We start from the raw sequence: 23,360 nt of genomic DNA, 5'->3' as shown, positions 1-23,360 counted from the left end.
AACTTTTGTGCTTGGTCTTATGGAGTGTCTGGAAGCCACTCCTTTTAGGGGGGAGTACTGTCACAGTGTGAGACTGTGTTTTGTGTGTATTGTATTGTATTAGTGTTGTTCCCTGAGTTGCCACCAGATGTCTCTTCCCCTCACTGTCATATGTATCATGAACTGCATTTCCCATACTCCTGTCTGTTAATCACTGATCATTTGTCACCAGCTGTTTCCCATTAACCTGCATATATAAGCTGTGTCTTTGTGTGTGTCTTTAGCTGGTTCATTGTTTGATGTCACTGGTTGTTCTGTGGCCTTCTCTGTGTCACCTGTTTGGATTATCATTTTGTGTACGGCTGTGAGTTTTCTGTTTTTATTAAACACTGTTAACCTGCAAATCCTTCTCTTCATTTGATACCGTGACAATAACAAGGTCAGTTATGGATTTTAAATTACTCTGTGAAATCACAGATACAAACATTTAGGATTTCATAAATCATAGTTACTTTATCCCAGTGTTGTTGTTGTTGTTGTTGTTGTTTTTAGCAAAACTGTTGCACTACTTTAGATATGTTAGCTGTGTTAACTGGGAAGCTTGCATAAGTAAATGTTGAAATTAACATTAACAAAGATTAACAAATGCTAAAGTGCAATTCATAATTAGTTCATGTTAACTAATGTAGTAAACTAATGAAACCTTATTGTAAAGTGTCACCATAATATTATTAAAATAAATAAAAATTGGTACAAAATGAGGACAGAAATATATATAATCTTGTGATGAATTGATGTGGATGTTCTTACCTGTACACATCAGTGTTTTCACAAATCAGACCAATCCATCAATCTTGAGGACATCAAATGTCATTTTGCTATGCTCGGTGGCTAGTTCACTGATGTTACTTGTAGTTGCTCTCTTCCTTTTGCTCCTTAGCCTCATAGAACAGGACGTTCATGCATTTTCCTAGCCTGGCAAGCCAGACCTACGTCAAGATGTTGGGTCTGGCAACTCTCCATAGACACGGCTCAATCCGAGGGGCGGGATAAACGGCTGTCTTTCAAATTCCATCTGCACGCAATAGGACAGCGCTTCAACCAACCAGAGCGTTTTCCCAACAGCGGAGCTAACGTTAGTTGATAGATTAAACTTTTGCCATATCTGGCCGGCAAAACTACAAACACATCTTCCTTTTTTTAAGAATGACTTAAGTGCCGTTCTATGCTCTTTTCTCAAAGAAAAACTTAACTCCAAGTCCTCCAGAGTCGCGGACAAAGCCGATTCGAAAGATGTTCGCCAGCAGCAGCCATTCTTTGTTTTCAAGTGGCAGGTAACTGTCGCAACTCTGTCGTCATTATGTTAAGCCCACCCCGCCTACTCTATACACGACGTGATTGGCCTGACCCAATTTAGGTTTTTGCAGCTCGAAAGTCAATGGAGAGTTGCTAGACTGCCCTGGCTGCAAAATACATTTTGCTGCCGCTAGGGTGCGTCTAGATTTCTAGGCTAGTATTTTCCCTGAAGACAGAGAAATGGAAAGGGGGAGGAGACTTACACAAACCTTTGTTTTTTTACATACACAAAATTGTTGTAGTGAAGTGCTGCTTTGGCACATTTATATATTATTTATGTCACTTAATATTTTTTTTAAAAAAACATTATTGATCTGACTGTATTATGCTGTTAAATGAGAACTGAACTGAACAATGACATAATTTTTTGTAGAACTGCTTAGAGATGAAATGAACTAATTTAATAATTGATGATCATTACAACAGAACTGAATCAACACTGAACTGACTTCAGCTGAACAACAGCCGAAATGCATAATTTTCCTGTTATCACTGTATAGCTTTGAAACATTGTATGAACATAGTAATATTGTATAAAGCGCTATATAAATAAAGGTGACTTTACCTTACTTGACATTGCATATTTAAGTATTCAAAGACACAAGTCCGAAGTCGGTACTTTTGACAACAGTACACAGGATAGCCTCAAATCCCAGGTCAGGTGATTATGCTGTCGACTACAACTCAGGGGCAGTTTATACATGACACAGTTTTCAACTAAAAACGGAAAACTTTTTATGCGTTTTGGCTGTTCATTTACACGACAATGACATTTCTGGGGCCCGAAAACACGAACCTTTGACAACAGGATTCAAATTGCAAGTTTTAGGAAACAATATCGGTATCATCTCTTTGTAAACTACAAAAACGCGAATTTGTGACAATGTTAACATCACACGCATGCGTATTACGTGTTCAGTCCATAGGCGCGTAGTTTTTCTTTACAAAGTGACATCGCCAACTACTGGCCTGGCAGCATAGAGCTGGTAAGTCCCGCCCATCCGTAAAACCCCACTGGACCTCTAGATTGAAAAATCTTCAATGCAAGTGAATGTGAGAAAATAATTATTTTCTGGTCCCGTTTGAATTGTGCCATGAATGTGAACATATGTTGTCTGTGAATTTTTTATATAATTTTTCATGTTACGAGTTTGACAGTATATTGTACGATTCTTTGGCTAGCAGTTGTGGAAAAGACATAACGAGAAAGACTACATGTCGCCTATGTGACGTCACCCCATAACACATTTTCCCTCCACTTGTCAAATCACGGTGCTAATGCTGCGATAATCTATGGAGACAGATCGAGATGCCTGTGTGTTTTGTACCCAAATGTCACCATTCAAACCAAATGGGCTGTTCTTTCTTCAGATTCCCGTCTGATGTAAAAACTAGGAATCGCTGGATAAAACGGATGTTGTAGTCCACAAAGTGCTCTCACACAAAGTCTAACCGTATCAAACTTCTACCCGCTAAATTGTAGCATTCTTCACACGAAAAATTATATTAAAAATTCACAGACAACATATGTTCACATTCATGGCAAAATTCAAACGGGACCAGAAAATAATTATTTTCTCACATTCACTTGCATTGACGATTTTTCAATCTAGAGGTCCAGTGGGGTTAGCGGAAGGGGCGGGACTTACCAGCTCTATAATACAGCGTTTTTAGTAGCTTTCGTGGATCCGTGTGAACGGGGATAGTTTTGACAGCGCAAAGAAAAACGTTTCCCATTTTAATACATCATTATAGCGTATACCCTCAATCAGAGATGGGCATAAATACATGGAAATGTATTTAAAATAAAAATACAAAATACTGTGTGGAAAAATGCATTTAAATACAAATACAAAATATTGTGTGAAAAAAATGTATTTAAAGGTGCTCTAAGCGATGTTGGGTGACATCACTTCTTGTTGACGTTCAAAGTATTGTCAAACAAAACAGAGGCTAGCTCGACCCTCCCTCCTCCTCACGTTTAACGTTAGGTTGTTGTCTAGGACATCTCTCCTCTAGCTAACTTCCCTCTTCATGCTTCTCTCTCCTCCACTCCACGCAGGTATAGGTGAATGAAGAAACTACATAGGCCTACTGACTTTTAATTCCTAACCTTTTCTTTGCCCTCTCTGTCTGTCAGGATTCCATCACCATCTCCTTCCACTCATTCCCTCACTCCGCCCACTCAGTCATTCACACGCTCATTGTCACCTGATTACTAATCACCGTCACCTGGACCTCATCATCAGTTCACCCATATATACCTGCTACAAACATTCAGTCATTGTCTGATCTCGTCTACACATGACACAGACTCTCTGCCATACTTACCTGTATACCTACCTTCGATCCCGATCTTCTCAACCAGACACCATTCCGTCTTCTAAGGAACTCCTTCATCATCATCTGCAAGAGAAAGAGAGAGAGAGAGACTTGGTTACACTTCAGATAAGCTATCATCTGAAATTCAACTTACTGTTTACTCACCTGTTTCGCTGTACCGATCCATTCTGCAAATTAAAGCATTTAACTTACCATTCTGTCTGCTTCGTCTATGCCAAACCTGACAGAAGATCAGACCACCATGCAGAATCCTTCGGAATCCACAGCGAATTCACCTGTCAATCCGATCGCCATTCATCAACACACCTCTTCAGCTTCACTTCCTCAAGCGCCCGTTGCTTCGTTCACTGCCTCAGCGTGTCCCATGGCCCGACCAGCGACATTCTCCAGTGAGGCGGAGGACTGCAGTGGGTTTCTACTTCAGGTATCTTTGTATTTCTCCATGCAAGAACATCAATTCATCAACGATTCAGCTCGTGTTGCTTTCATCATTTCACTTCTGTCTGGGCAAGCACTTCAGTGGGCACAGTCTCTGTGGAATTCGGATTCGGAAGTCGTCAAATCCCTCTCCGGTTTCATACAACACTTCAAAGAAGTTTTCGGTCAAACAGCTGCCGATCTATCAGTACATGATCAACTCTACAATCTTCGTCAAGGCCAATCTTCTGTGAGTACTTTCTCTTTACGATTCCGCACTTTAGCGACATCCAGTGGTTGGAATGAGGCAGCACTGATCACAGCTTTTCGTCATGGTTTGAACCCTAACATTCGTCAGTTGATGGTGGTTTACGACGACAGTCTGGGAATTGAGAAATTAATTCAAAAATCCATTCGAGTTTCGCAAAGACTATCAGCCTGTGATTCTCCGACTCCCACTGTATGTCCTCCGCCCACGGTTACATCAGTCACTCCTCCAGCACCAGAGCCTATGGATCTCGGCTCCGCCCATCTTCCAGCTTCAGAGCATCAACGACGAATTCTTCATGAACTCTGTCTCTATTGTGCATCTGATAATCATCTTCTCAGCTCTTGCCCTGTTCGACCTCCATGCCCAGCGGTAAGCACAATTCAAGTCTCACCTAAAATTGAAGCTTTAAATCGCACCACTGTGCATGTATTAACTTCTCGTATTTGTGTCTCAGCGCAAGCCCTTATTGACTCTGGTTCATCTCCACACAGCTTCTCCAAAAATTGAACATCCGCAAACATCGCAATTCTCAAGACCTCCATGTACAAACCATCCAGGGAAAACCGCTGGGTCGAGGTCGAATTCGTCACTGTTCACCTACTCTGACGCTGCGTGTTGGTTGTCTTCATTCAGAGGAGATTTCTTTTATGGTGCTGGAGGAGTCCACCGCTGAGCTCATCCTGGGACGCCCCTGGTTAGTTCAACATCAGCCGACGCTCCACTGGAAATCTGGTGAAGTATTACGTTGGGGTGAGTCCTGCCATTTGTCCTGTCTATCATCCATCAAGAAAATCCCTTCTTCATCATCGACGCCTCAGAAGAGGTCCAAAGTTCCTGTTTGTTCCACCTCGGTTGAGAGCCCTGAAGTAGAGCATCAAGTAGAGATTCCAGTGGAGTACCAGGCGTACCAGGATGTGTTCAGCAAGAAACTGGCTACTAAACTACCACCTCATCGGCCATGGGACTGCGCAATCGGCTTGCTACCTGGAGCAACTCTACCTAAAGGTCGTATCTATCCACTGTCCATCCCGGAGCAGAAGGCCATGGAGGAGTATGTGGAGGAGGCTTTACAACAACAGTTCATCCGCACACTGACCTCCCCTGCCGCTTCAAGTTTCTTCTTTGTGGGTAAGAAGGACGGAGGCTTGAGGCCCTGCATTGATTATCGTCATCTCAACTCTCAAACCGTCAAATACAATTATCCCCTTCCTCTGGTCCCAGCTGCCTTGGAGTAGGTGCGTGGGGCTCGCATATTTTCGAAACTGGACCTTCGGAGTGCATACAACTTGATCCGTATATGGCATGGAGATGAGTGGAAGACAGCGTTTGTCACCCCATCTGGCCATTATGAATATCAGGTTATGCCCTTCGGGCTGTCCAACGCTCCAGCGGTCTTCCAAGGGTACATGAACGAAGTGTTCCGTGAGTACCTCAACCGCTTTGTGATTGTCTACATTGACGATATCCTCATCTATTCATCTTCAATTGCTGAACACCATCGTCATGTCATTCAAGTACTAGAGAAACTGAGAGAACACAAGCTTTACCTGAAATTGAAGAAGTGTGAGTTCCATATCACCTCTGTTCAGTTCCTGGGTTACATCATAGATCAGCATGGTATCCAGATGGACCAGAGGAAGGTGGAAACAATCCAATACTGGCCATTACCCACATCTGTCAAAGAACTTCAAAGATTCCTCGGTTTTGAAAACTTCTACAGAAGATTCATCAAGAACTACAGTCTCATCAGTGCTCCTCTCACATCTTCATTAAAGAATCGACCCAAGTCTCTGTCCTTGAATCCCACAGCTATCCAAGCCTTCCATCGCCTCAAAGAAGTCTTTCACGACAGCACCAATCCTCATCCATCCCAATCCAGAACTTCCTTTCATCGTTGAGGTCGATGCATCTTCCACTGGGGTTGGAGCGGTGCTGTCACAGCGGCAGGGTGAGCCTCCCAGACTCCATCCATGTGCCTTCTTTTCCAAAAAGCTGTCCCCGGCGGAGCAAAACTACGACATCGGCAACCGGGAACTGCTAGCCATAAAACTGGCTTTAGAAGAATGGAGACATTGGCTGGAGGGAGCAAATCACCAGTTCGAAGTAATTACAGATCATCGCAACTTGGAATATCTTCGTGAGGCAACAAGACTGAATCCTCGCCAGGCCCGCTGGGCACTCTTCTTCACTCGATTCAACTTTGTTGTTACTTACCGTCCAGGAAGTAAGAATTGCAAGGCAGACGCTCTTTCCAGACTCCATCATTCATCTTCAGAGGACCTCAGTACTGAAACCATCCTCCCTCCAGCCTTAATCCTCAGTCCCATTCTCTGGGACATCGACCAGCAAATCTCTCAGGAAAATTCTCGCCATCCTGCTCCGCCGGGAGGTCCAGAAGGGCGTACTTTCGTACCTCAACATCTTCGTACTCCCCTTCTGGACTCTGCTCACACAGTTCCGGGCTCTGGACATCCAGGTAGCAAGCGTACCCTCTCGCTCCTCAGTCAGCGGTACTGGTGGCCGTCCATCTCCGAAGATGTCTCCAGGTTCGTCCGTGGCTGCTCAGTCTGCGCCATCCCCAACACTCCCAGGAAACTACCTGAGGGTAAACTTGTGCCACTACCTATACCCAGATGCCCTTGGTCACACATCGGAGTGGACTTCATGACTGACCTTCCTAGATCCGGTGGATTTACCTGTGTGCTCGTCGTTGTGGATAGATTTTCCAAAGGCTGCAAGCTGATACCTTTACCTGGTTTACCCACGGCTTTAGAAACAGCTGAAGCATTGTTTCATCATGTATTCAGAAATTTCGGCATTCCAGAAGACATCGTTTCGGACAGGGGACCCCAATTCATCTCCCGGGTGTGGCACGCCTTCTTCAAGCTCCTCGGGGTCACTGTCAGCCTCTCTTCAGGATATCATCCGCAGTCCAACGGCCAGACTGAGCGGAAGATTCAGGAGATAGGACGTTATCTGCGAACTTATTGCCACCAGTACCAAGACAGCTGGAACCGATACCTCCCCTGGGTGGAATACGCTCAGAATTCCCTCACTCAGCGTACCACCGGGCTCACCCCCTTTCAGTTCTTCCTCGGATATCAGCCACCTCTCTTCCCTTGGTCGGGTGAGCCCTCGGAGGTTCCAGCTGTCGACTTTTGGTTCCATCAGATCGAGGGGGTTATGGGACTCAGCTCATGTGCATCTACAACAGGCAGTGCGGAGGCACAAGGATCAAGCGGTTCGTCTACGAGCCGATGCACCCCAATACCAACCTGGTCAGAAGGTGTGGTTATCGACGAGGGACATTCGCCTCCGCCTGCCTTGCCGTAAGCTGAGTCCTCGATTCATTGGACCTTTCACCATCCAGAGGCAGTTGAACGAAGTAACCTACAGACTCAACCTTCCACCTCAGTACAAGATCTCTCCTTCCTTCCATGTCTCTCTCCTCAAACCCTTCACTGACCCAGTCTCTTCTGTTCCCTCAGATTCCACCTCGGATGACGTGCCTCCTCCTGTTCCTGTGGAAGAAGAGGCCATCTACAGAGTTCGATCCATCATGGACTCCCGGCGGCGAGGTCCCGTCTGGAGTATCTGGTGGACTGGGAGGACTACGGTCCAGAGGAGCGTTCCTGGGTGCTCCGTGATGATATCCTAGATCCAGCCTTGCTCTCCCAGTTCCATTCTGACCATCCTGACCGCCCAGCTCCCAGGGGTCGTGGTCGACCTCGCCGCCGGCAACATCTCTCTTCTTCCCAGCCGTCAAGAGCCGCCTCGGGAGGGGGGGGTACTGTCAGGATTCCATCACCATCTCCTTCCACTCATTCCCTCACTCCGCCCACTCAGTCATTCACACGCTCATTGTCACCTGATTACTAATCACCGTCACCTGGACCTCATCATCAGTTCACCCATATATACCTGCTACAAACATTCAGTCATTGTCTGATCTCGTCTACACATGACACAGACTCTCTGCCATACTTACCTGTATACCTACCTTCGATCCCGATCTTCTCAGCCAGTCACCATTCCGTCTTCTAAGGCAGGGGTTTTCAAAGTGGGGGCCGCGGCCCCCTGGGGGGCCGCCAGGGGGCGCCAGGGGGGCTGCAGCAAGTTGAAAAAAAAAAAGTTAAAAAACGTTAAAAAATAAATATTTGCTAATATGAGTATTGTTATGAAAAAACATTATAATAATTTGTTGCATAGCCTATCTGATATCTGATTGATCGGCTAGTGACAAGAATTGGCCGATTTTCACGTGACTTTCAGTCTGACATATGCTGATTCAAATGCACTCGGGCGCCGCATGAATAACATCGCGCAACATCATACATGCACACAGAACGCACATGTCGGAAACCTTGTGAATTACGGCCGTTTCAGATCGCGAGCGGCGCGTGAGCAGCGCGAATTTTTTTCGGCGTGCATGTTCAGTGAGTGCATTCACACCGCGAGCTGGAGCAGCGCGTGAGCGTCAAGCAGGAGCGTCGCATGAGCAGCAGTGAAGCGGAGGGTTTCGATGCCGAGTCTATTTTTGTAGCGCTGCTCACGCTCAGTTAAAGTGAAAGCACACTTTTGATGGACAAAATAAATATGATTTCACTCAAAATGCACATAATTTGCATGTACAGTGTGTTTTAACAAGGAGTAAGCTATGTCAGAAAAGAAAATGAAGACAAAAATATTTATAGAGAATGTATCCATTTAAACTTGTTTTTATTAACCAGTTTGGGTAAAAGTGGTGTTTTATTATATATAGAAAATAAATATTTGTGTGTGCTGTAAAGTGGTTAGAAAAAATTTAATCAGAATCGGCTTAAATCTGTATCGGCAGGTCAAACTCAATGAAAAATCAGAATCTGCCTTGAAAATTGTAATCGGTGCATCTCATCTTTCTGATTGGCTGGTATCAAACACCATCACATAATCTGATGTTCACCTAGATGTTTTATTTATTTATTTCTACATGTGCCGTGCCGTAGTATTGTCGATGGTTTCAATACGGGGGGCCTTGGCCAGAACCTAGTGGTATTTGGGGGGCCTTGGCATGGAAAAGTTTGGGAACCCCTGTTCTAAGGAACTCCTTCATTATCATCTGCAAGAGAAAGAGAGAGAGACTTGGTTACACTTCAGTTAAGCTATCATCTGAAATTCAACTTACTGTTTACTCACCTGTTTCTCTGTACCGATCCATTCTGCAAATTAAAGCATTTAACTTACCATTCTGTCTGCTTCGTCTATGCCAAACCTGACACTGTCATTCTTTCTTTTTCTTTCTTTTTTTCTTATTTTCTTGCTGGCAATTACAAATAAACTTATGCAAAATAGCAGCCATTTATATACTTATTTCTAACCAGGTTACAATGTAGTCTATTACTTGTGGTGAACACTATTAAAAAATCCATACTGTATGTAAAACTGTGGGAACCTTTTCTGCTATTTATCAAAGAATATAGATGGATGATATGACCAAAATCTTAATTTTACTTCACAGTAACAAAATTTATCATGGTTTCACAATTCTCAATATCAGTTTTCAAAATTAGAAAGTTTATCTAAATTTTTTAATTAGAATTCATTTAAAGGGCACCTATTATGACCCTTTTCACAAGATGTAAAATAAGTCTCTGATGTCCCCAGAGTATGTATGTGAAGTTTTAGCTCAAAATACCTAACAGATATTTTTTTTACAGCATGTTTAAATTGTCATTTTTTTGTTTTAGTGTGTATCCCTTTAAATGCAAATGAACTGCTGCTGCCGGCCCAAAAGGCGGAGCCTCACGAGCTCGCGCTCAGAGCCAGGACAATCTCATCTGATAATATCAAAACAGAAACTCTCAGTAGCGTGTTCATTTCGACTCGGAGTCGGACAATAATGCCCACAGAGCCAGAGAATATATGCTGTATGGAGATTGAACAGGTATAGTTTAGCTAATTATGGTTATAACTTATTTGTCATCTGCTTTTATCCACTATTAATACAAGCCTGCTGTAGCAGACCTCGTCCGACCAAAATATACTGATGAGTTCAATTAAGTTTATTGTACATCACACAAAAGATGAAGCGTTAGTTTTACTCTAGAAAATCACTGTAAGAGCAGCTAAATAAACACAGTATATGTGAGCATTAAAGTCTTAACCAAAACTCTCTCTCTCCCTTTCATTAGAATCTGAGAACAGCTTGTTCTGAGACAGTGTTTATGATTTATGGGGATTATAAAAAAGCACTGGGTGGATTTCTATCATTATAGGGTGGTTGTGTACACACACTGCCAACACACATTTATGTTCAAACCCCATGTAAAAGTCAATTTTGCATAATAGGTTCCCTTTAAATTCATTTGACACCTATATTTACTTTTTTTTTAAAAAACTTTTTATGTATTTTTTTTTACTATATTTACCTATACTATTTACTATTCACTATATACATTTTTTTTTATGATAAAACTAAAAGCTGAAGATTTTTTTTTGTGGTAGGTGTAGGCTATCATTCATCGGTGCTTCTTTTGCCACTCTAACGTTCCAATAAAAGCTGCACGGATAAATTTGCAGCTTAAAATGACCCCACAAATAGGCCTATCTATGTAAACGATTTAGAAAAAGTTCCATCGATTCACACTTTATATCAATGCTATGATATGTAGTGTCATATCACCCAGCCCTAACATGAAGTAATGGTTTAAACACATTTCACAAGCTAGTTGATAAAAATCAACAACCGATCAAGACTGATTGGCTAACACATTTTCCCCACTTGTTTGTGCTCTTTTATTCTTTCATATTAACTGAAGGCAAATCTGAATAATGCACTATTTTAACTTTAATCAACAAGTAGAATTGATCATGATATCCTCACCTTATTCCAGAAAAGTCGCTGATCCAATGCTGAGTTGTAGGCTACTGCAGCTCACATGCATGAATGTTGGGGTTGGGGGAAGGGGGCGTGTCTGAACTAGTTGATGCACGAAATCAGTAGCCTAACCTGATAAACAGGTTGACTGGCAAAAAGTATTTTGCGAGAAATTACCCCCTGACGTCTGTGTTTTTGGTGGCTCATTCACACGGGCAAATACATGTTCGTAATTCCCTCGAGTTTACGGACTTTACAGCGTGCGCCCACCCATTCACACTTCTTTAGCTGAATGTGCTGAAACGAAGATCGCGCTGCAGTATTGCAATTCAAAAAAAGAACTTATTTAAAACCAATTTATTAGAGAAATATATTATATATATTATAGAATATCATATTTGTATAAATATATAATATATCTTCTTTTTCTTTTATTCTTTGTCCATATTTACAACAAGCATAGCTGCCTGAAGAAGGTATTGTAAATACCGAAACGTCGCGATAGGCTTGTTTTTCTATTCATTTTATTTGGTTTATTTCATTTTATATCATTTTTACTCTTTCACACTTTGATTTCTTGAGATACTTACAGGATGGACGTCTTTAGAGGCCGTGTGAGACAATTGCTCCACGATACAGAATACTAAATTACACTACCACAAAAAGCGTCCAAACTTTCCAAAAGAGCTTCCATGTTGCGTCAAAATACTTAATTTGACGTTTCCATGACAACGGTCCGAGTTGAGCTTCCGGATCACGTCTTTACTGTAGTTTGTTTTCTCTTTTGCAGCACTTCATATATGAAGGCTATCTATCTATTTTTTATTGGAGAAAAACTATAATCGGATTGGAGTAGATCATATCGAGAGATTTTATTGTTAATATATTTTTAATACAGACGTAAAATGGACTGTTAAACGGCCCATAATGGTTATTACGTTCTTTAGGAAACGATAGGCTCACAGAAAAACAGCCCAAATCACAGACATGGGGATTCGCACGGGACTGGTATTATCAGAGGACCCCTGTGTTGGCCGAAATACGGTATTTTCGGGGGAATTTGTACAGACATTTTTACAGACATGGCAGATTCGCCCGGGATAAAAATCACAGACGACCTCTGCGATTATTACAAATTACCGGAGGTCCCTAGGTAATATTAATCCCGTGCGAATAGGGCTTTAAATGTATTTAAATACAAATTACATTAGATTTTTTTCAAAGGCTTTAAAATACAAAATAGTAGCCTATTTTGTATTTCAAATACGTATTTTAAATACATGTATCTGAAATACTGCCCATCCCTGCTCTCAATGTATCAGTGTTGTAGTCGAGTCACCAACTGTCGAGTCCGAGTCGAGTCTCGAGTCCACAGTGTTCGAGAATTTTTGTTGCAAAACAAAAATGGGTGTCATCATTTTGAAATATTGCACAACCTTTAATGTTGCAGTGTCACTGCAGATTGTTATAGCAATTTTTTATCTCACTGGGAAAAACAGCATCACAGGGTTAAGGAACACTCAAAAGGCAAAATTGTAATAAAGAAGAAAAGGCTTTATTCTTTTGAGGAATCTTTTCGCAACCGCAGCCACCCAGATGTGAAACAGAAAGCCTACTGACATAATAAAACAGAGACATTTTATGCAGGTTTCTGACATTCTTGACTCCTCCTTTCCAGTTTCTGTAAATTTCCTTAAAGACATCTTATATCTCAAGCTAGTATGGACTGGTTCTACCCCCCCTGGGCAGGTCATGCTGTTCTTTGTCCCTGAGAAGCCAAAAAGGCCTTTATTTACAATCTTTATCCCTGAGAAGCCAAAAGGCCTTCATTTACAATCTAGATGACCTCCTGCTGTTCTTTATCCCCTAAGGGGATGGCATGGGACCCCTTGTTTATTGTTAAACGACCCCTGTATTCTCCTGGCTGGATCCTTTCTCGTGCTCAGGTGTAAGTTTTATCACCCTGTCTTCCTGTCCCTTCTTCAGCTGTTAGAAAACCCTCACAGAAATATATATGGTCAGATGCTTTTACACACACTCAAATGAAATCAACAAGTTTAAATGAATGGACACAAGAACAATGAATTTTTCATTAACATCTCCCCCCTGTTTATCATTCTCTGATAACCAATAAAATAATAAAAATTCATTTCTATTTTCTAAAATCAATCAAACCCATTTTACTATTAAATCTTTAAGAATAGAATTAATTCAAGTCTTAATTCAAGAACAGTTATACCCTTCATGTATATCAATACTAAGCCCTAATTTGATTCAATCAAATAAAATCGCAAAACTTTTCTTCAACCATTAATTGGTCAACATTTTCTCCAGATATGTTGATCATCTCGTTGCCTCATGGACGTTCCATCTTCACCAATATGACACTTTGTGTGCTGTTGAAATGGTCTTTTTCCAACGTTGGCAGGAGAGGTATGTTCTAGCCTGTCTGCTGTCACCTGTGAAGGCAGACCTTAAGTGATTTTGTTAGTGACCGCTTGTCTTGTCGTCCCTTTGGTGTGACCTGTGGATTCAACAGCCTGAAACACTATTGTCACCAGATAATTTTTGCTCATTGAATAGCACTCAGGGTCCTTGTTCCCCTGAAAAACATTCAACCCATGTTGTTCATGTTAACAAAACAATACAGAATCAGTTCTGTTTGGTTCAATCCATCCTGACATCCTGCAAAATGAAAATTTTAAGTTAGGCATTACACAGGGTTAGGCACTGTTTCTTCACTTTGCTCATGCCATGCGCAAAAGTCTGCATCTTCTGTAAAGAAAAACAAATGTTGAGGTTATTGTCACATAGTTCTCTTTTGTCTGCTGTGCTGCCACATCTGCTCCGGCGTTTCCTGTCAAAACAATTCTTGTTATTAGCACACTTAAAATACAAACAATACACACAATTAAACCCAATGTCCTCCCAACATTTATCTTCCCACCTGTGCGATGGCTTTCAGCAAATGTGAACCCCTTAGTAAACCAGATCTAGCTGGTTAATACAAATAAAGTTCTTCAAATAAACCCCTCCTGGACTTTTACTGTCCTCATATACCGATGAGGTCAAAGCTAGATAACCTCTCAGCCTGCTGTGAAGACAATGGGTTTAGCCCTTCCCCCCTGGATTTACTGTTTTTTCCCACCTGTGAGGCCGAAATGTCTTTGTTTGTGGCCTGAATACAAATTATCCATACTAAAAAGTTCAAAGACTCATCTGACCACTTGTTTTACTGTGCGTTCTCTTGTTCCCGCCATGAGCATATTCATCCTCCTCTTGATGCACAACACCCATCTCGTGCATAAATCTAACATAATAAAATTCTCTTACTTTTATCAGACGCTTTTATCCATTTCAAGGTACACATTTACATTCTTATCAATTCTTGCTTTCCCTCGGAAATTGAACCCATGACTTTGGCGTTACAAGCGCTAACGCTCTACTGTTTGAGCTATAGAAAACTGCAATATTTGTTCATATTTATTTGGTAACATTTGTTTGGATAAAGTTTGCTAACCCAAACGTTGTCCTTCAGCCAAATTTCCCATCTTTCTCTGCCTCTGAAATAAAAATATTACTTAAAGCCACAATTTCATCTTCTTATCAAATTGTTTTTTTTTAAGGCAACGGCCCCTAAACCCTATTGTTTGGTCTCTTAATCAGCTGTCATCTACGAACATTCTCCAGGTCATCAATTGGTCAGGTCAGGTCGTGTACACTTTGTCAACGTCACTACACTTCGTCAACGTCAGTCGAATAACAATCTTCCCCTTTTTACAATACATAACTGTTAAGGGCTCTCTGGATAATCTGATATTTACTTAGCCTACTGTACGTGTTTGTTGCTGTCAACTTTATAACTTTTTCTCAACACATGACTGACGGCTATCTACGACTTCACAATTCTAATTTATCAATACTTAAACCTGTCCAGAAAGTAATTCAAATCTACTGCACATCATGAATGACCAAAATAATAATTAATAGACAGAGCTCGATGATCAATCAACTTAAAGCTCATCCTGTTCTGTGTTGCCTTCTCATCAGATTGACTCACAATCCTCAGCTTTGTGAAATTTCAATTTCAAAATTTCAAATTTGTCATTTGCCTTAACCCATCTATAATGCTAAAACACTCTTTCCAGAGGTTAATGACAAATTTATACACACTATTCAGACAGAACAGTTGTCCTAAACTAACACATACTGTACAAAACATGAATTCACACTCACACTCTTCCCTGACTATGAACCGCTCATATTTCTTATTAATATCTTTTATCTAAAAGGATTCAAATTTTAAATGACATTTTAACCTTACATTTTCCTGTATCTTTTATCTAATGTTTTTATGGCCTCTTAACCAGTTTCAAAGCATGTCTGTTCATTATCCATCTGATTTTAGAAAAGTCAGCTGGATTGTTTTGGTTCATTATCTTATTTTGCTCCAGCTTTCTTTGGCTGACTGATAACAGAAGAACAGACAGAGTACCATCCCAAGCAGTCTCTTTCTCTCTCACTATAAGCAAATAATCTTTTCAACAGCCTCCTAGGACTGTAACTAAAATAATCATAGTCATATTCAATCGTTCTATGATCTTTTCTAAGGTTATCTTTAGTTTAAATACTCAATTTACCTAACCTTTGTTTTCCAGAAAATTCTCTTGAGTCATCTTTAGCCACCACCATGTCTTATAATGGTCCTTTGTCATGTCTAAATGATCTACAGGAGTCAGAACTGACACATTAGTTCAGCATCGACACAAATCTCTGTGTTTTCCTTGCTCATCAGGCAACTAACATTACAACTTTTTTTTTTTTTTTTTTTTTTTTTTTTAAATTGTCTCCACAACAGATAACCATTAGTTCAATGGTCTCTGCTGGCTCCTGAATGCCCATTCAGATCAGCTCTTAACCTATAATTGTCTTTTCTTCAGGGTGTTGTCCCCTGGCATAGTTGCAGACACTTGTCAGAAAAACAAGCCATTCAATCAACGCGGTTTCTGGTGAGTGGTATATAGAGGAACTCACATTTTCTGGGTCAGACGGCCGTAACTTCTCACAGCTCATCTCGCCTCTCAATGATCTGCTGATGCTGGTCGCCACTCAGTCAATCAGCGCCACTCTCATATCCATCTCACATAAAAACACCTCCATCAGGAAATGCCCAGTGTTTTTGCGTGAATTCCCCTGTCTTAGGTTGCCCTTTTGGCCAGAGGGTCTTACCCGTCTCTGGGGTAAACACTTCGTACACACGTGGTTACCGCTCTTTACCATCACAGAATCTGTGACCGTTTTCTTCAACATAATCTGTTGTTTTCTGGAGCTTAGGAAAAGGCGCATTCAAGAGTCATCAGAGCCATTCTGACCTAATAGTGTTCACAGGGAGACAGGTTAATAACAACAGTATTTAATCACTTAAATTCATTAATCATCTTAAAGGTAGCAACCTGCTTAGATTATAGTCAGTGAATTTAGATCACAATCGTACATTCAGTGTACTGTTGCTTCTGTAGCCGGAGCCATCGGCCCTGTTTTATGGTGGAGGCTAAAATCAGACAAAGAAGCGGTCCTAAAATAAACTAGTCAAAAATGTCACTTCTATCATTTAAGGTCTGCATTATTATTTTAAAGACTTCTTTAAAATCATTCAGTTTTACTTTTAAAACATTTACAAATTGTCCTCTAAATTTGTCAAATCTGATTTGTTTTAGCTTTTCCATATCTATGAATCTTTTCAACTGAAACACTGTGCTTTACACAGGCTCAGACAACAGTTTTCAGCTGATATTGAATGAGAGAGAGACTCTTGAGGCATCAGGACTGGTACACTGCATTCTCATAAACTTTTAACTTCAGACTTTATCTACCATCTTTTTCAACTGTAGCCCATCTTAAGGCATCTTTTCCATGAATTACATGTATTGTAATTTAGACATAATATCCACTCAGAATGAGTCTCTGTTGCACTGAAACTGTGGCAGTTTCAGTCACAGCACATGCTAGATTCAGATAAGCAAACCTGTTTTGGCCAAATCACAATCTTATCTTTTAAAATCAACATTAACAAGCCTTTGTTTAATCAAATGCCTTTTACACATTTTACATTTAGCAACTGTTAATCCTGTAACACTGCTTCTGTTTATTTTATCTTAAAGAAATAATAAGAATTATTCTAGTTCTTAATAACAATTTCATTTCAATTTTACTTCAATGTTTTCTCTAGGAGTTTATCAATCTGCTTCTATGATTCACTTTTGAGGCTGCTCCCTGCTTGTGATACATTTTTTTGATTATCATTATAAATCATTCATTAGATTTGTCTCTCCATATCATCTAAAACCTTATCAAAGCATTTCATTCAAAACACAATCATCCTTTTAGTGATCGGTACTTTTAAAATATTTTGCAACTCATTTAGCTCATCTGTAATTTTACGTCCACCGGTACCTTTTATAGTTCTTTTCCTTTCAAAAGGAATTCCTTACACTTAATATCTTTCAATCTTCTTAACAACTTTCAAAAGTTTATCTATCAACTTTCTTTTCTCCCTCATCTACTTTTACAGTTATACAGTTGTCATTTTACAGTCACTGAATGACCTCGCTGACCGCAGTAAAACACTCTCTGTTATTCTACCTACAATCACTGTGATCTTTTTAACATCTCCACCCTACTTTACGCCCCTGAAGCAGAGCGTTCCTATTCAGGAAATGCAAACAGAGCCACTGATAAGTTCTCTGCATTTTTCCCCCACTGTCCCAGCTGCAAATTCAATTACAATAGCCGAATCACAATCTTCATCATATTAACACTGATCTACTTTCTAACTCATATTAACACAGACTTTTCTTTAAATTTGTGTTAGTTTGGCACTTTCTTTGTTTGGAGCCAGTCAAGTTACTATTTATCTTTCCAATCAGAATCAAACTTTTACAAAAACATAATCTGCAAATTAATCTGCTTACAGCATTAGCTCTCTTTTGTATCAGGACTATTCAGTTACTCTTCATACAGTATAAAGAAATTTAGCATGTCATTAATTTCATTAACACTGGTTTGATAGCTTATTCAAATGATTAGTATGCAGATTCAACTTAATATTATCATTATTCAGTCCCACTTATCTCTACTGTTCCACAGAAATCACAAGATTCTCTAAATCTTCTCAGTCTCTAAATTACACAGACAGCTATCTTAGCCGCTTGCACCTTCAACTCTTGTTACAAAAGTATGGCAATCTATTCTTCAATACCCTTGTTTTCATAACATTAATACAATAAAGCATTCACATCGTCATTATTGGCAGAACATTAATTTTCATAAGCGACACGGAAAATCTAAATATTCTAAACGGGTTTCACAAAGTTTCTGATTAACTTTGGTCACACGTGTCTAGGGAAATTATCTCCAACCCATAATTTCCTTTATAAAACAATATATTTTCCTTAAATGGCTTAATATCAACAAAATATCCAATCTCTGGACATTTTCTAATTTGATATTATCATCAACAACACTGATTACAAAACAAGTATACATTTAACATTCAGAAGCTGGTTTGAACAAGCAAGCGCTGTTGCTGTACTCCCAGCATAGCTGGACCCTTTAGGTTCAAAAGACAATCGTTTTACTTAATGAAACATTCCTTATCCTTATAAACATATCAATCCCTGTTAATCATACTCAACGCCCCATTTCCATCTAAAACTCACCTTTCGTACCATTTCAACTTAATTTGACTTAATAGTTCCATGAACTCTATCGTTCCCTACATGTCAGTTCCTTCTGCATCTGCTCAATTCAACAATTCACTGTTTCCATCAGGAAAAACATCCTATCTTCCCCTACATGTCAGTTCCTTCTGCATCGACTCTGTTCTCTTTTATCTGCTTCTTTCCCATCCAACAATTCACTGTCCGTTCACAGTTTTACACTCATGAACAAACTTCAACAACCCTTTCTGACTAGTAACGGATAAGTTAGCATTTCAGAAAACCCTGTAGGCTACTTTTGTACAATCTCATATGCTCATCATTCACAACACTGCTCAAATCATCAGTCATAGCTTTGCTCAAAGTTTCATCAGCCACACATAAAGATCCTTTACACACGTTTAACACACACACAACAACCATTCTGTTTTCCCTCGTTCTTTTCTATTGATTCTTTTACAACATTGAGTCTTATCTTACTCAGGTTCCCGCCTCGGGGAAATACATTTACATTTACCACCATAATTATTTCTCCTTTGACAGAAAATTGGTGTATAAAAATGATCTACTTTACTGTTAGATGACCCCATTTTGGCTGAGTTCCTCTTTTCTGGATTTCACAATTCGACACGTGTCTTACAGAATCTGTCAAACGTCTTCGACAGACCCGATCTTTCCCTTACCCCAAGATCGGTCGGGTGGTTTGTAATTACGTTTCACTCAAAAACTTCCTATAAGCACTTTCCAGCGCTCGATTAATTCTGATTTGACGTGGCTCTTCCGTCCACCTAAATCGGTTACTAGCATTTTTGAGTAAAACTAATTAATCAATAACTGTGATTCCCCTGAATCTGTGATTCCCCTGAATCTGTGATTCCCCTGAATCTGTGATTCCCCTGAATCACCTGTGGGCTTTCCGTCCACCAACGAGCTAAGTGAGGTAGAAACTGATTCGAATTCCTCAGATCAATTCCCTTACCCCCAAAAAAATTGTGATTCCCCTGAATCACCTTTCGCCCGTACCAAAAAGCAAAACTCAGCCAATATGGTTCACGTTCACTCACAATTATCAAATTACACTCAACTTCAATAAAACAATTTGCCGTGTCTTACCCAGATGCTTTTTTCTGTTTCTCCCGCAATCCGCGGATTCTTTATTGTCCTGGTGGGAGCTTCCTTCACTGGCCCTGAATGCGGAATTGCTCTCTCTCCCGTAATCTGTTGAGTTTCTATCCCAAACTGTCGAGGTATGAGACGGCTGCCTAGGTGCTGCCGAGGTTGTGCACTTTCCCGTCAAATCCGTTCTCAGGACCAGGAGAAGAAGCGTCCGCACAGGATCCCACTTCTGACACCAGCTGTTATAGCAATTTTTTATCTCACTGGGAAAAACAGCATCACAGGGTTAAGGAACACTCAAAAGGCAAAATTGTAATAAAGAAGAAAAGGCTTTATTCTTTTGAGGAATCTTTTCGCAACCGCAGCCACCCAGATGTGAAACAGAAAGCCTACTGACATAATAAAACAGAGACATTTTATGCAGGTTTCTGACATTCTTGACTCCTCCTTTCCAGTTTCTGTAAATTTCCTTAAAGACATCTTATATCTCAAGCTAGTATGGACTGGTTCTACCCCCCCTGGGCAGGTCATGCTGTTCTTTGTCCCTGAGAAGCCAAAAAGGCCTTTATTTACAATCTTTATCCCTGAGAAGCCAAAAGGCCTTCATTTACAATCTAGATGACCTCCTGCTGTTCTTTATCCCCTAAGGGGATGGCATGGGACCCCTTGTTTATTGTTAAACGACCCCTGTATTCTCCTGGCTGGATCCTTTCTCGTGCTCAGGTGTAAGTTTTATCACCCTGTCTTCCTGTCCCTTCTTCAGCTGTTAGAAAACCCTCACAGAAATATATATGGTCAGATGCTTTTACACACACTCAAATGAAATCAACAAGTTTAAATGAATGGACACAAGAACAATGAATTTTTCATTAACAAGATGTTTTATTTCAGTGTGCTCAGTTAGGCTACAAGGACCTAAAGGTTTAGAAGACATATTTGAACCAGGAACAATTTGTTTGTTTTTTTCTGATGAAAAGAAATTGCATCAAAAGCTTTCATCACAGCTTCATACACTGTGCATTTATTGCAATGGTTAATATTAAAGAATCAATGAAAAATGTTCATTCCTTTATATTAGGCCACATATAATTTCCGCTTACTCTTCCTGCCTCAGGTGGGCTTATCAATGTCACCCTGTTAACAATCATACACATGTACATACATTTACGTATATAGGCTCCTATATGAAAGCTAACCAGAAGACCAGACACTGAGGTATGTTCCTTTTTTAATGTGTTATATACTAATAATAAAAAATGCATTAAAAAAATAGTTAGCTGATAAACCTGACAATTGAACAAGAAAAAGAGTACAAACTCTTAAACTTTAGTGACACACTCAGTCTTTGGAATGGAATTACAGCTTTCCTCCCCCAGTGCTCTGTGACAAATCCCATACACACTTTGGTTGCATCGTTGACTAAACACCAGTCCCTTGCAGAAGTACAGCAATGGGTTAATGCAGCTGTTGAAATAGGCTAAGTTTGAAGCCATACTCCATCCTACTTTTACCGCCTTGTTGTTTTTATCCACCAATTTGACCAGTCCTAGAAAGTGGTAGGGGGCCCAACATAGGAAAAAGGCACAGACCAATACAGCAAGAATCCGCAGAGGCCTCGATTTGCCAGAGAGCCGTGTTCTGCGTATCCCAACAGCAGCTAGTATGTAACTGATAAGGATGACCAGGAAGGGCAACAGGAATCCACAGATGAAACGAATGCAGTAGTAGACATACCTTCCACTTGCTTCTGCTGCTCCGTTCTCCTGCAAATTAATTTATAATTATATATAACAAAATCTGATTTTTTTTATGCAAGGTGGTACATGGAGTAATTTATAAAGCCATTCTGACCTCCAGTGAGCACTTGCTGAAGTTGTTCTTGCCAGGGTAGACCTGCCGGTACACCAAATAAGGTGAACTAAAGATCACCGCCACAATCCAGACTCCCACACTGACCACACGAGCTGCACATAACGTCCGTCGTTTTCTAGTAACAACTGGGCACCAGATGCAGAGCGCTCGATCCACACTGATGACAGCCAGAAGGAAAACACTGCAGAACATGTTGGCGTACTTGAAGAAAACATTGAACTTGCAGAGAAAGATCCCAAAAGGCCAGTGGTCAAAGAAAATTTTTTTGAGGAGCGAAGTGACTCGTGTCAGACAAAAGATCAGGTCAGCTACTGCCAGATTGACCAACCAAACGTTAGTGACGTTGGGCTTCATACGAAAGCCGGCCACAAGAAAAAGAGTACAAACTGTTGGTGACTCGACTACAACACTGATACATTGAGAGCAGGGATGGGCAGTATTTCAGATACATGTATTTAAAATACGTATTTGAAATACAAAATAGGCTACTATTTTGTATTTTAAAGCCTTTGAAAAAAATCTAATGTAATTTGTATTTAAATGACCACAGAGTTCCCAGTGGTGCCGAGGAAAATGATGATGGCGAGGAAGACAATGTCCACTGTTGTTTTCTCATAGTGGGTTGGATTTTTAGAGTTGAAATGTAAGGACAGAGTTGTATTCGAGGTCATTCTACAAGCAAGACAGATAAATCTTTAAAAGATGCTTTTTCAGTTTTTCTTCTGAAGGCTTATCTGCTTGAAGGCTTGATCTGCTTATGCACTCAACTTTGATCTGCCTATGCATTCTGCACAACTTAAGCGTGTGGTTACCATGGATTTGATTCACACCATATTCACACTTTGATAAATGTATTTTATTTATATTATTATATATCATTTATTTAAAACAAAAATTTATTTTAAAGCTTTTTTAATATATATATAATATATATTTAATACATCAGATTCTTGCAATAAATTTGATTTAAGCTCATCCTTTATCCTATATTGTTTTCAGAAAATTCTTTCAAAAAGGTGAACTAAATCTAAATGAAAAGAACTAAATGTTCTTACTTGTTTGTTTGCTTTTCTTCTTCTTCTTTTTTGCACTAACCAGCCCAAACTGTAAGTCTTGGGATAAACAGCTTATAATCTTTTGTGAATATGTTCAGCATGGACTATGTTTAAGAATTAAATAGTCATTGTGCCACCAGTGTGCAGATAAATATACAAGCAACTTCACTGACATCTCTTGCAGTTGCTTTCATTTAATTCTGAACAGGCTTTTTACTGCATCTTTTGCACAGTCACTCTAAAGCGTGCTATTTGGCAACAAAAGACAGACAGGCAGGAAAAGGGAGGCAATGTGCAATTTTTATCTGTACACTCTCAGAAAAAAAGGTACGAAAGCTGTCACTGGGGCTGTACCTTTTTAAAAGGTACATTTTTAT

The 23,360-nt window shown here is 40.2% G+C and overlaps 2 protein-coding genes across 4 annotated transcripts in view; both read right to left on the bottom strand.

The window, feature by feature from the left end:
• The window catches only part of LOC311093843 (fMet-Leu-Phe receptor-like), a 28,105-nt gene extending 4,913 nt beyond the window's left edge, over positions 1-23,192 (bottom strand). Inside the window, exons 1-2 of one of the 3 annotated variants that reach the window (XM_084131445.1) lie at positions 889-2,899; positions 790-832 (exon numbers count right to left, since the gene is read on the bottom strand). The gene's annotated coding sequence lies outside the window, so the exon portion shown is untranslated. Of the gene's footprint in view, positions 1-789; positions 833-888; positions 2,900-11,228; positions 12,422-22,983 lie in introns of those variants that run through there. The other 2 variants (XM_084131446.1, XM_084131447.1) reach the window with 2 other exon arrangements.
• On the bottom strand, positions 21,050-22,906 carry LOC311093847 (fMet-Leu-Phe receptor-like). Its single transcript, XM_084131452.1, has 2 exons — positions 21,908-22,906; positions 21,050-21,819 (listed from the first exon to the last, which is right to left on the bottom strand). The coding sequence occupies exons 1-2, from the start codon at positions 22,280-22,282 to the stop codon at positions 21,376-21,378; spliced, it is 819 nt and encodes a 272-aa protein (XP_083987578.1). The 5' UTR covers positions 22,283-22,906; the 3' UTR covers positions 21,050-21,375.
• Positions 23,193-23,360: the final 168 nt, after the last annotated feature.

The sequence above is a fragment of the Abramis brama genome (assembly GCF_963993115.1).
Source record: "Abramis brama genome assembly, chromosome: 12".
NCBI classification, from domain to species: domain Eukaryota; kingdom Metazoa; phylum Chordata; class Actinopteri; order Cypriniformes; family Leuciscidae; genus Abramis; species Abramis brama.
This window is presented reverse-complemented; position numbering and strand designations above follow the sequence as displayed.